The sequence below is a fragment of the Echinococcus granulosus genome (genome assembly GCF_000524195.1).
Source record: "Echinococcus granulosus chromosome Unknown EG_S00044, whole genome shotgun sequence".
NCBI classification, from domain to species: domain Eukaryota; kingdom Metazoa; phylum Platyhelminthes; class Cestoda; order Cyclophyllidea; family Taeniidae; genus Echinococcus; species Echinococcus granulosus.
In genome coordinates this window covers 86,601-100,108 of record NW_020170424.1, presented here as the reverse complement: position 1 = coordinate 100,108, position 13,508 = coordinate 86,601, and the positions used below count along the sequence as shown (strand labels likewise).

Below are 13,508 nucleotides of genomic sequence, written 5' to 3'. Positions count from 1 at the left end.
TAATTGCTTTGCACTGGCTCAGGCGTCACATATCTGCGACGCCAGTAATAAACGTGTAACGCAATGTCATTTTAAAGGTTTCTTCTGGTGACAGCTAAAGATATATCAAAATATATACGATAATAAGGGAGTGCGAGTGGTTGACATTTGTAAAACCAACTACTACCAATCACCGCAGTTACATCTAACAGGCATTAGAAAGCTAGTTCTGCAAAGCAGATAAACATCTTTTTAAACGGCATTAAATATGAAAGTAATACCCTTCAAGAAGACGCATCCACGAGCTCCTTTACTTTCCACGTAACACGATGGCTTTTAAGGCGAGTAAGTTGGCCATCGCCATCCCTGTCTTGAAGAAGCATTTTGCTTTAAGTACTTACGACTGATGAGTAAAACGAAACCCAACACTTTAAATTGGATGATTTCAGAGCTTGATCATTTACTGATGACTGTCAGATTGGGGTTGACTGTTGAGTTTTAGGAGAAGAAAAGAAAAAGCAAGCGTAAGACCATTTCGCCACAATCAAAATTTCATTTCCAACTTTCGCGCCTACAAATAAAACCCCACTTCCTTTGTACAAATTACCTATTCCGAGGAGCAATTGAGAGTGGTGACAAATAGCTCAAAATAGGCAAATGAGAGTGTGCATTGCCCCATCCCCCGCCTTCTTCCTACCCCTTCCACTTTCTGCCTTTAACACTGCAGGAGGACTAAGACAAGACTAAAATTAATTTATGCACGCAACAAATTCATTGTTTTAGCGTCTCTTACCACGAAATTGCACCAATTAACACGCAAAGTGGGCAGGCAAATAAACTTTCTGCGAAAATATTTTCGCCCCAAGTTGGGTGAGAGTTAACAAGCTGAATGGGAAAAAAAGCGTTGAATCTTACTTGGAAAAAAGTTAATTCAGAAGGATTGATTATGCAAGCTAGAGTCAGGTGCACTATGGATACTTTGTACCTGTAGCCATGACAACGCCTTAATCAAGTGTTGGCTCTGCTGTATGACCCTCGCGGAGGTGCATGTAACCGCCCCACCCCTACTGTACATTAGTAAGTAGTATGTTCTCTTCTAGTTCTTCGACTAATAACGAGTTAAGAAAGTGGGTTGAGGTGCTACATTCAATGCATTTTTAAAGTCTTATGCTCTCAAAGTGCCTGTTGAAAGGGCTATAGCTCAAGGAGAACTGGGATAGGTAGATGACAAAAAAACCCAAATTATTTGTACTAGGAAAAGTAGGCCTTTTTGCCTGTTTTTTTAGCCAAACAGAAAATTAAGTAGTGCGCAAATTCATCTGGATGATAAATGTTGTCTAGCAAAAATTTTGATGCCTTTAGTCCAAGTGTCAAAGAGGTTTGCTTAAATGTACCCTTTTGGTGGCAAACAGTCGGACTAAAATACCCTCGTGGCCAAGCGAACACCACCCATTTCTACAGAGATGAATGGGCATTTAAACACTGGCCTCCCCTTAAAAATAGGACAAAAGGGGTCTTCCTAGACTCAGACGTCTCAACTTAGAGCTCTGCAAGCAGAGGTAATATGGTGCACACGAATTCTCACGACCAGTCACTGATTTTGTGATTTAAAAAGCAGCCATTAAATCGCTCAACCTTCACTTAGACAGCTTTTGGGCAATGTACTGTTTTTCACAACTTATCCTCACCAGCTCTCATCTGCTCATCCTACCAGTGGGACAGCCAATCCCAATTGAGGGATCACTGGTCTTCATCCCCTTAACCAATAGCCAGTGTGCACGCAAAGTCGTCTCGCACAACGAGCTAGGTAGCGAGTCTGCTATCGTAACCACGTTTCTTCGCATTTCATAGATATGAAAATTTTCATCCCCATCACCATCACACTCTCCGCACTCTGTCTTGCCAGAGCTGACAGGCGTCAAGAAGTGCCAATAGCTGGCATCTTTGAGGCGGGCTCTGTCGGTGAAAGTGCCTTCTCCTTTGCCGTCTATGCGTATAATAAAAATTCTCATAATCCTTTCTACCTCCTCCCAAAGTTGAGTATTCTCACCCCTCCTCACGATGCCCTCCGTGTGATGGATCGGTTCTGCGACCTTGTCAGTGACAATGTTCTTGCCGTCTTTGTCAGTGAACTTGCGTTTGACGAGGAAGTGAATCGGGTACTTACCAACACGGCGGCAGCGCTCCAAATACCTCTGATCACGACAGCTGATGGAAGGGGAGGTGTGTTTACCCGAAACCTCATGCCTACCACAAAGGAAGCGTTGGCGGAAGTACTGGTACATGAGAACTGGACGGCATTCGCCTACCTCACCACGAGCATGGAAGGTGTTAGAAGGTTGGGGCAATTGGTGGGAGAGTTAAAAGAGCGGGGAAGTAACTTGAGTTTGACAGAAGTAACAGTGCACTACGTAGGAGTGCGTGGGATGAACGAAAGAGAGTTGCAGGGATCGCTGGTAGCGCTAGATGGCGCTCTGAAGAAAAGGGTGACAAGGCGGGTAGTAGTCGACTCGAGAGTGGTGGAGACCAACCAATTGATGCGGATGTTTTCGAGGATGGGGATGAACAGAGGCGAGTATGAATTCCTATTTGCCAGTCTTAATGTGGCCGACACGGATCTGGTGGACTATATTTACTCTGGAGTTAAGTTGGCCGGATACAGACTCATGGATCCAGAGGTGAGACTTCTAAACTTTTTTTTGGTTTTCAACATCTTTACACAAAAAATCCACGCTAATAAAGAAAGGATATATTTGCAAAACTCGTGCTACGATATGTGATATCGTTGCAAAAAAAGGGAAATGGTGCGTTAGTTCCAGAGCGGACAAGATTAAATTTTGAACCACTTTTCCTCCTTAAAGCACTGGTTCTCTAAGATAAAATATTAGCCTGAAATGGAACAGAGAAATGGATTAGAGGTCCCTTTTTAATGCTATGAGGTTTTTGCCGCAAATCTTAGCAACTGCAGATTTAATGACCTCATGCGACTTCTGTAAAATAGGAAAAGCCAACTGTAAAAGAGGCGCAAAGGAACATCAACCACTGTGAGGAATATTTATGGTGATATGAAATGGAACCAATATCTGCACTGCCAAATTGGCAGAATGAATCCCAATTTAAGTGATGAAAGTAAGGCAATAACTACAGGCCCAGAACATGGTCCAGGTTTTGTCATGCAGAAGAGAAAAGGTTTGGTACCCATAATTTGATTAAAATATTTTCTTGAATTTATGAGGAACAAGTTCGCATTTTTACAATGTCAGATTTAAAATAGAAAAACATGGACTTGCGCATATGTTTGCAGCATTGGTGTCACAACCAAGTTCAAACTCTAGGGCTGTAAAACGAGCAAGGTGATTTAAAACCACTCGTGTCACAATTATTTTGGTTACAATCGGCTTTCACTCGTGACATCTGTTCGTGTATTCTTGTATTTTAATCTATTGTAGCAATTTTCATCTAGAAACAGCCAAAATAGAGTTAATCGAAGTTCAGGAGCCTAAACAACATGAAATCAAACTTTGTCTTAATTATTTATTTGGCAGGAGTTTTTACTGATCAGACAGACATGGTTTTTAAAAACTTCGCATTTAAAATGTAGACATGTTTGATACAAATGGCAACCGGAATTACAAACATTAGTTCGATCATAGTTTTGTAATTTAAAACATGATGGAGGCTTTGCCTTCAAACACTAGATGTTGTTTTTTACTGATGCTTCTGACATTTCAAGTAAATAACCTCCGCTTGCAGACTTTTTGAAAAAATATAAATACCCATTATTAAACACTGGAAAAGAACTTTTGCTTTACTTATAATCTCTTAGATCTGGTAAAGTTTGGAGCCTATTGTGCATCGGCAATAAGTGATTTGATCTGACTGGTTGTCCGTATTGCATTTATCTGCCAACGGAATCAAAAATTCCATCGGTTAACTGTCAGAAACATTGACAAGTATCACTTTACATTAAAAGCAGTTCTTTACTGACGAAATCCAATTATATCCTCCTTCAAAAGAAAGGACTTTTGCTAACGAAAAGGGGATTAACTTGTTGTTTTAATCCTTCGTAAATTACGCCAAATTCACTAGTTTCTTTTCAACCTGATGACTGCTATTAGTCAGAAAAACCTACAAAGGACTTTTAGTGCATTTTACTAAGGGCGTGACCTTCGAAAGACTTAATCATGGCACGAGGAGCAAATCAATTCTACATAGAGCGGCATTGCTTTACATCATCAATTTAACCACGTACATCTCATAATGCGCTTATTTTTTTTAGAAAAAAATTCAAATTCCATACATGGGTTTACGCAACGGTGTGAGACAAATAGACAGCGAACAGCTTATTGAGGCGTTACCATGGCTACGCCGAAACGTATCTGTAGTGCACCTATATATCTTTCTAAATCAGACTATTTCTCTAAGACAACATTAGTTTTATTTATTTCGACTGGGAGGGCGATAGCGTCTAAGGTTAGTGGTAGTGATTTGCAAGATATCACCATCGATATAGAGTCAAATATCCAGTCAGACAACGAAATTCCAAGTCTCCGACTAATTGAAGTAATCCCCTTTGGATGAGAGAAGGTGTAAATGTTTAGAACTGTAAAAAGTTGTAGAAAAAAGTATTGCAAAGTCATGATCGTGAGTAGAGACGCTTCCCTCCTGAAATTGATGCATCCAACATTGGGTGATACGTCACTCCAACCAAAATTCTCCTAAACCGTTTGATTTTGAACGGTGCGTTGCTCCACAACGGTAGATTGCATCTCCTCCAAATGCTATACATCAAGTGTTACGGGAAACTTTGCCAACCTCGGATTCGAGTTAATCTAGGTTTGTGAAAGCGATGGGCTCAAGTAATGTGGCTTGAGGATACGCTTAAGTGAAATCGCATAGCATACGATCTTAAAAAGAGGGGGAAATAGAAGATAGCGCAATAAAGAACACCGCAGGGATGTACTGTTACTCATCCATGCGTCATAATGCGTGGGAACACCCATATGCTTTTCCTACACCCCAACTATTTGCAACAAACAACTGAAACAGGCCGCTTGGAACTTCCTCGATTATCTACTTAATACGAGGCCTCTGGTTAGGCGAGTTTAGAATCCAAATGGTTCAACATTCTTCCCAGCTCTAAAGCATTATTGAAGCATTTCATTTTGTAAAGGCTTTTATTTTCAAAAGCCATGGAGATACGCCAGGTTGCTTCTACAAATTTGAGTTCCATCTTTGAATGGCAACTACCGCTTGAATAGTCCGAAATGCCACAAAAGATATTGTTCAGCTATGTGAATGCGTTGATCCGGAGTATGTGGTACTTGGGTCTTGCGATATTTAAATTATTATTCTATGCTTAGAAGTTAACAACTAAGGGTGGGCATCGAATTTTTACATCATTAATAGGAAAAGAGCCTTGTCATCTGGCTCATCCACATTGGTCGAGTCCTCAGGTATCAACCAATCGTCTTGCAAAGCAAAAAAATTATTTTTCCCCATAAAACTACTGCTAAAATCACATTTAAATTACTAATTTTTATTGCATGCTACTTACACACTATATCCTCCAGGCGGTGATTCGTTTATTTTAAGCAGTAGAAAACTTCACTTTGTATTCAAGATGGCGTAACAAATTTAAAGATTAAAATGGATAAAGGAAATTTGATGCTTGATCAACACCCTAAAGATTTTTAACTATGTACTTCACTAGCGCGCCGATGTGAAACAATTCGCAGCTGAGTGGACCAACTGGAACAGTCGCAGTTCCACTGTTCCTCACCTTCCGCCTATTGCCTCCACCACCACTACCAACTCACCACCTTTCTACCACGCCGCTCTGATGGCCGATGCTGTGGGTCTCTTCACCTCCACCTTGCATTGCCGCCTCCAACAAATGGAGCCCCACCGGGCCAACGCCTCACTAGCCGAACTCACAGCAGCTGCGCTGCAGATGCGTCAGCAGCCTTCATTAAGCGGCGGCAGCAGTAAGAGAAACGGGGGCGGACGATCCAGCTGCTACCTGGGCGGTCGACTAATGTATCAGCACGGAGCTTACCAGGTTCGCGGACTGGGGGTAATTGCGGACCTGCGAAGGCACTTTGTGACGGTCGACGTTGATGATGGGTGTGGAGACATAGGCCTGCGTGGATTGACGGGAGATTTGCGGACCAGCGTGGAGGAACGGGAGGCGAGGGAGCTAGTGCTGTGGTCAGCTATGGACACAGTGGGACTGCAACCGGTAGCTAGGGTACTATCTTTATTGCAGTCTTTAAGCCACTTCGACTGAACGTATTTCCCTCAACGTGCAATTTGCATTCAAAAGGCAATCTTTTGCCAAAATAACGCGAGATAAGCTGAAAATAAAATAGGTTTTAAGGAGCTAAGAATGGTTATTTGCCACCTTATTTTATACCGCATTAGCTCTACAGCCGGACCTTTTAAGCGACCGTGGATGAGTCCGATCCCTCTTGTCCCAGACTCGAGCGTCATTACACCGAAGTGGGGAGCACTTGACAATGAATAACACAGGATCATTTTAGTTCTAAGATGCTTTTAATAGATTTTTTCAATGATAGGACTCTATATAGAAGACTTGGAAATAACTGATTGGTCTAGGAAGAACAAAACTTGGCTTTGAGGTCCAACCTAGACGTTGACACTGACCTAAGGCAGTACAGCGTCCCGAGTTGATCTCAAAGACGTAATAGGTTGTTCCAATGCGCAAAAAGATTCATTGAAATAGAGCAGCTGAAGAGACCAGGGTGTGGATGGAAGTCCACGCAGCTGAGCTAGAAAGCTATATCACAGTAATCAAACCACGCACCAATTCAAATAAGCAGTTAAGACAAAACTGTTCTTTGACATGGACGCGGATGTTAGCAGAGGAATCTAAAAATAGAAATCCTGAAAAAGGACATTGTATTTAAGTAGTATGGTCCATTTCAACATCTCAACAGACCTTTTGGTACAAGTCTTTAAAGTCACCAAGTGGTTTATTATGCTTGTTTAAAAAGTATTTTGCGTTCTAATCTGTCCAATTTCTTATACTAAATAAGAAATCAAGCACAACTCTAGTCCTCATTACAAAACAAGTCTAGTCTTAACGTCTCAAAATGTGGCCGACTTACGTAACTATTTTAACAAATTTTTCATGACTGGCAAATGCGCTACTTGAGACGCGACAAAAATAAAAACGTGTCCCTAAAAAAAGTGTTTTGCTCTGCAATAAATGCAAAATAATCCTCTCCAAACATTTACTTCCTAAATATTATTTGTCCAATAAAAACCCATAAGTTCTTCCACGAGTTAATCAACCATGACGATGTTTTTAAAAGGGACTTGATAAATGTTTAACGTTGAACATGACAGTTTAATTCCTGATTGATCATCAAGATAAAGGCGTGATACAAGATTTACGAGAATGACATGTTCTGTCCACTTTTGTTCCCTTTTAGTTGTTTGCCTTAATATTGTCAGGTGCCTTCTAATTTACTGGGCATTAATTTATTCAAAAGTTGGTAACATTGTTATTTTACAACATCGAAGGCTCCCTTTGTCTACTTAATGTTATTCCAAATGAATAAAGCTTCCTTTATGATTAGATTTGTACAGTGACTCATTTAAAAAAATTGGTTTTTTAAACTACAGTAGGTTTGGTGGTTCCCTCTTCTACCTCAGCCATCATACCCCTTGTACGAACAGACAGACTGGACAAGCGCATCCCCTATTGAGTAGTGATAATGAAGGGGATTCAATCATCACGTCGGCTCAGTCGTGAGGGTCACATTTACTGACCGCTTCTCGCCCTAAAAGGCACCTTTAATGAAACATGTGTTACGGTACCTTTGCCATTACGTCTTGAATGGATCTAGCTGAGTGTCACCCTATGAGTTGTGTAAAGTGCGCGGTTTTGGCACCAGTTACAGTGTTAATGGCTTGCGTCCACAACTGTCAAAATGTCAGGAAAGGGTCCTTTCAAAACATCTGGTCACAGGAATGATGTTATGGTTCTGGAATCCTCTAAACTGGTTCTTGGTGGTATTTTTTGGTTGTTAGAAGTTGGCATTACTTAAAATAGGGCTGACAATCATAGCATGGATTTTGTTGCATGCAAATCAGTAAAGGAGATTAATATTTTATTTCCTGCCCTGTGTTTTAAAAAAGTTGTGTCAGAAGACCTGGCTGTCGAGTAACATAAAAGTTAGTTCATGTGTTTCTTTTGTACAAAATTCGATTCGCACATTTAACACTAACGTTTCAACCGCGTAAAGCTTTGGTTTTCCTAACCTAATATGGCGTCACACACGTGACATGCATTTGTTACCGCTATATGGTAACTGTTTTCACCCATATGTACCACAAATTGACTGGTTAAGTCAAACAAAGCTAACCATAATGTTTCTTTCCTTAGATGCATTACATTTTTTAGTCTTCAAGTGGTAGTACAAGTATTGGTATCAAAGCAAAATGTCCGTTGATGACCTTTAAAACTTCAGTAAGGGGCGCATTAAACCCTTTTTTACTTGTAGTGGTCTTCGACAACCCACCTTGATTTCGAGGCCTTCAAACCTCCGCACATCACAAAAGACCCCCACACTACGCCAGAGCCAAGTGGGGATTCTACAGGCAGCGAACGCCTTCCCCAAGTCTGGGAGGAGGATTTTGATCCCTCTGTTGTCATTGATCGACAGCGTCTGGCTGACTACCACAACCGCACCATCCGTGTGGTTACCATCTGGTCTAAGCCCTTCGTTCAACCCAAGCCCCGAAAACTTGGAGCTCCCGAGGCTCACGGCATTGATGGGTTCGAGGGGTTCTGTGTAGACCTCCTGGAGGAAATTAGTAAGATCGTTGGCTTCAAATACGACATCCACATCGTCTACGATGGAATTTTTGGGACGAAAATAGGAGAGATGCCACCACAGCGTGTGGAGGTATTATCAAGGCGGTCGCTAAGTAATCTTGTGGACCGGCGAGTGGAGACTCGACGACTACAGGTGTGGAATGGACTGATTGGCGAGATTTTGAATAACACAGCCGACTTGGTGATGGCACCACTCACAGTGAACTACCTAAGAGCCCAGGTTGTGGAGTTCTCGGAGCCATTCCTCGCCTTCGGGCTGTCCTTGATTATCAAGAAACCGGGGAAACAAAAATCCGGCAGTTTGTCATTCCTCAGACCCCTTTCAAATGCCGTGTGGTTTGCAGTATTTGGCGCTTGGATCACGGTGAGTTTAGGCCTCTATGTGATTGCCCGAATCAGTCCTACGGAGTGGCAAGTGACAACCGATCCAGTGACTGGGAGGCGGCACTGCAATCGACGATTTACTTTGGGAAATTCGGTGTGGATTTCATTTGCCGCGTTTGTACAACAGGTAAGCTGATATACCAATTTCTTTTTCTCAAGAATTGATTAATAAAAGTCCCTACTATGCATGATCAAAATATACTGTGAATGATTGCATAAAGGTTAATATTTTGAAGTATTGTATAAATTCTGACAAGATGTCGCTAAATAAAAAAGCAATGTTTTAAGCAAACAAATATCCCAACTCTTTCTCCGTCCTTTCCCTGGTCCTCTAGGGGGTAGATTTCTCTCCACGGGCACCTGGCACTCGTATAGTGATTGCAGTGTGGTGGTTTGTCACCCTCATTCTCATTGCCTTTTACACAGCCAACCTGGCTGCCTTTCTGACTATCTCACTTCGCGTGCCTCCAATCAACAGTTGGAACGATTTGCTCAAATCCGACATGGAGTACGGATCGCTCAAGTCGGGCTCCACCAGAGATTTCTTTTTCAACACAAAATTAGAGCCATTTGCTCAACTCGGTGCCTGGATGAAACGAAACGCCCACGCGCTAGCTAACAATCTGGAGGAGGGAGTGGATAGAGTTCGCTCGTCCAAGGTGAGTGCGAATTGACTATGACCTTGAGGTTAACAATAGAATCACCCGTCTAGGATAATGGCACAAGTAAGGATCGGGAAGTTTTAAGACCAAATTATTGACAAAGTTTGATGAAAAGGAAATAATGGAAAAATAGGAATGCCTGAAGCGGATTTGCTTATCAACGAGCTGTTTAACTGCGCTTGACCTTAAAGCCGCCTAATCACATTGCCCGCGTCTGGGGAGGATACCTAGGCCAAAAAAGTCACGCAGATAATAGATAAAGCATTTACTAAATGTTACGTGATTTAAGTGTGCATTGAATTTTTCCATTTACCACTTTTTCGTTAAAATTGTGGTGCGAAGGAATATACTACTATTTGTATGTAAGTAAAAGAATTTGAGATGGTAGCACGTAATGGTAGTATGTAGTTAAAAATAATGCTTTTTAGAATTAGAATGTAAGAGTTCCACACCATTTGTCAATTTCTTTCCGAGTCATTGTTCATGTATTTTATTGGGAAGCGGTAGAGAAAAGTTTTAGAAGAGAAATAACTCTTGAGACTAACTCATATCATCTAAAGGGGAGTTGTTATTTACCAATTGGATGAAATATCGGTGATTTCTGGTGCGCCAGCAAAATAAATATCATTATACTGTAGCATCATCCTCGTGATATTTACCTTTGACCCAAGGACAAATAAAGGGAAATTTTAACAAATTTTGAGCCGGTTTCATTTTGTTCTTTAACATAGGGCAAGTACGCTTTCGTGCTAGAGTCCGTGATGAATGAGTATGTCAACAATCGCGAGCCCTGCGATACCATGATGGCGGGTAGCGCTTTTGGCAACTACGGCTACGGTATCGCTCTGCCTCGCAGATCACCGATGCGTGAAGTGCTAAGCGACGCCGTCTTGCGTCTACGCGAGAGTCAGGTGCTCGCCAATCTACGCAAAAAGTGGTGGATTGAGCGAGGCCAATGCTCCTCTGCTGCGGATACTGATAGATCAGCCGCAGATGCTTTAGCCCTGATCAACGTTGCAGGCGTGTTTCATATCCTCGTGGGTGGACTTCTACTAGCTCTGCTGGTGGCAGCGGTGGAACTCGTGTGGCATATGCAATGGAAACAGAGGGGTCGGTGGTGGCGACAGAGAAGCAAAGTTGCGGAGGTGATAGGAAAGTCAACAAAACTAGGTGCTGAAGCTAGGATGGGGGGCAACGAGGTGGATCCATGGACGATGCAGATGCAGTAGGGTGAAGATGGCATTGAATTGTATTCATGTATCATGGTAAATACTAGAATATGAAATACAGCATGACTATTATCTAATTCTCAATCATGAAGGTCCTATATTCTTCCTCCCCCGCTATGGGAGATGACTCTTCTGCCGTGTTTTTATTGTTTCAACCGGAGTCGTGAAAAAAAGTTAAAGAGCTATTTATTCAGTTTAGCCCGTTTAAAAGAGGCTTGAATATGTACTATCAAAATCACTCAAAATGTCAGGTAGACATCAGCTGTCAACAGCATCTCTCCCCAGAATCTGCAAAGTCATATTCACTTAAGCATTTTTTATTAATTAGGTTCTCTTTCAATTTCTTGTGCCAAAGCAGTGTTCATCTGCGAGTTAACTAAATAAATTTGTATTGCCTTTTTTGCTAGAACAAAAGTTAACCTAACAACTCTGAACGATTGACATAAATTTACTTCGAAAATACCCGAAAAGTTGTAAAGAATTTATGCATCCTCTATCGAATTTAGCCCACTTTTCCTCATAATAAGAAGGAGGGTGCCTGTGACTACAATTCTTTTTTTTTCGACCTCACCGATGTCTTCCAGAAAGGAGGAATGTTTGCCAAGTCGATTACTTGAACAAACTTGTCCAGTTACCATGAAGTAACTCCTGTAAACTCCGCTTATACTATGCACTAAGGCGAGAAAAGAGTAAAAATTTAGTAAAACAAAGAAGAAAAAAGCGGCGGACTTGGAACCCAAATTGTGTTATTTTGCAAGTAACGACAACAACAACAACAACAAGGATAGTCGTGCCGGTTACGGCCTAGAAGCAACACGGTCCACAGCCACAGAAGCCACCACATCCACCACCGCAACAACCACCATGGAAACCGCCATGACACCCACTGCCACAGCACCCACTGCACCAACCATGATCGTGGAAACCACAACAGCCACCGCTTCCACACGGGCACCAATTGTGATCGAAGGAGCCACAGCAGGGCCCGCAACGGATGGAGGGACAGCGGGAATGGGCAAGAAAGTGGTTAACATTTTCGGTGCGGAAGTGTTCAATCACCCTTTAGGAGAGAATTAATTCTTTAATAAAAATTTTTCATTTGACTTGTTGATTCGTATCAAAAAACAGGAAGGGAGAAAAGAAAGCTGTTGTCATTCATCCCTACATCAAGTTGTTTCCTATGACACAGAAAGAAGTAGCATTTCCTTTCATCAGTTGGAAAAAGGAAACTTGAGATTTTTTCAGTTTAATTTAAAAAGAAACAAATTTTTCTGTGCTCGTGTTATTCAAGTCAAAGGTGGTATCAAATGATCTGGTAGCTAAGACTGCCTCTTTGATTGAGCAAATATTTAAGAACAAAAGATAAGGACGCACCCATTCCAATATCCACCGCAGCAAACCATTTTGAGTGAAGTGCGTTCCTCCTCCTCCTTCTCTCCATTGAAAAGGTTAGCCTCTAAAATGACTACTTATACACCATGGAATTTCTCGCTGCAAAAGTTCAGTGGCGCAAAATCACTCACTCCGTCATTGTCTTCCACCTGACTTTTCGCCTCCTGTGGCTTAAGAATTTCGCATCAGTGATGAGAAGAAGAGCTCGACTTCTTCGATTCCACAAAAGAAATGATTTCTAAAACTATCCTAAAGGCCAAAACTCTGTGAGACCTTTATTTTGACACTTGTAGAGGGTGACAGCACCTTGACGTTAGTACACACCGTGGTAGGTGACAGAAGCATACTGACACGTGTTGCAGGCTAGGTCAGGAAACGACAAACAAAAGGTCAGTAAAAAGTGCCGAAGAGTGTCTCCATATTGCCAGCGTGTGGTGATAAATGAGGGCTGCTTTTCCTACCATATCCACCATAACTCGGCGGTTTTGACGGGTTCTAGTGTGTGAGCGCACTTATTTTTTAGCTCCAATGCATTCATCTGCATATGGAAGGAGTTGAAGATGGCGAAGAATTCATCAGTTTGGATAAAAAGCTTTGTGATGGGGACTTGTGTTTCTTGTTGACCACTTCCTCTAGCCTTTCCAAAGCGGAGTTGGAGGAGCAACCTGACTGCAGCTGTTTAAGAGGGGTTTCATCATTCCAACTTAGTTTTATAAGACATCGCACGATCTATCTGACCCAGTCTGATCATCGATCTTGAAACTCGGAGATGCTGCTATAGTTCCCAATACCGCCACCCTAATATTGTCTTATAACTGTAACGGGAGGGCTTAACGATTTCGAGGTCACCTATTATGCAGTGGATATATTACGTGGATTATAACATCCCTTTGAGCCAGATCAAAGAGCAGACAACTCTTAACAGAGATGCAGTCTGTTCGGCAGGCGTTGCTGCACTTGGGTAATATCTAACCTTCTGGCAGCTCACGACTTTTG

The 13,508-nt window shown here is 41.9% G+C and overlaps 1 protein-coding gene across 1 annotated transcript; it reads left to right on the top strand. All coding sequences in view use genetic code 11, as the record gives it.

Moving 5' to 3' along the window:
- Window positions 1-1,638: 1,638 nt before the first annotated feature.
- Window positions 1,639-12,197, top strand: EGR_05683 (Glutamate receptor 3; the record flags this gene model as incomplete). Its single annotated transcript, XM_024494932.1, has 7 exons — window positions 1,639-1,786; window positions 1,831-2,657; window positions 5,693-6,229; window positions 8,511-9,356; window positions 9,565-9,888; window positions 10,623-11,116; window positions 11,879-12,197. 7 exons carry the CDS (start codon window positions 1,639-1,641, stop codon window positions 12,195-12,197), a joined length of 3,495 nt encoding a protein of 1,164 aa, XP_024350628.1.
- Window positions 12,198-13,508: the final 1,311 nt, after the last annotated feature.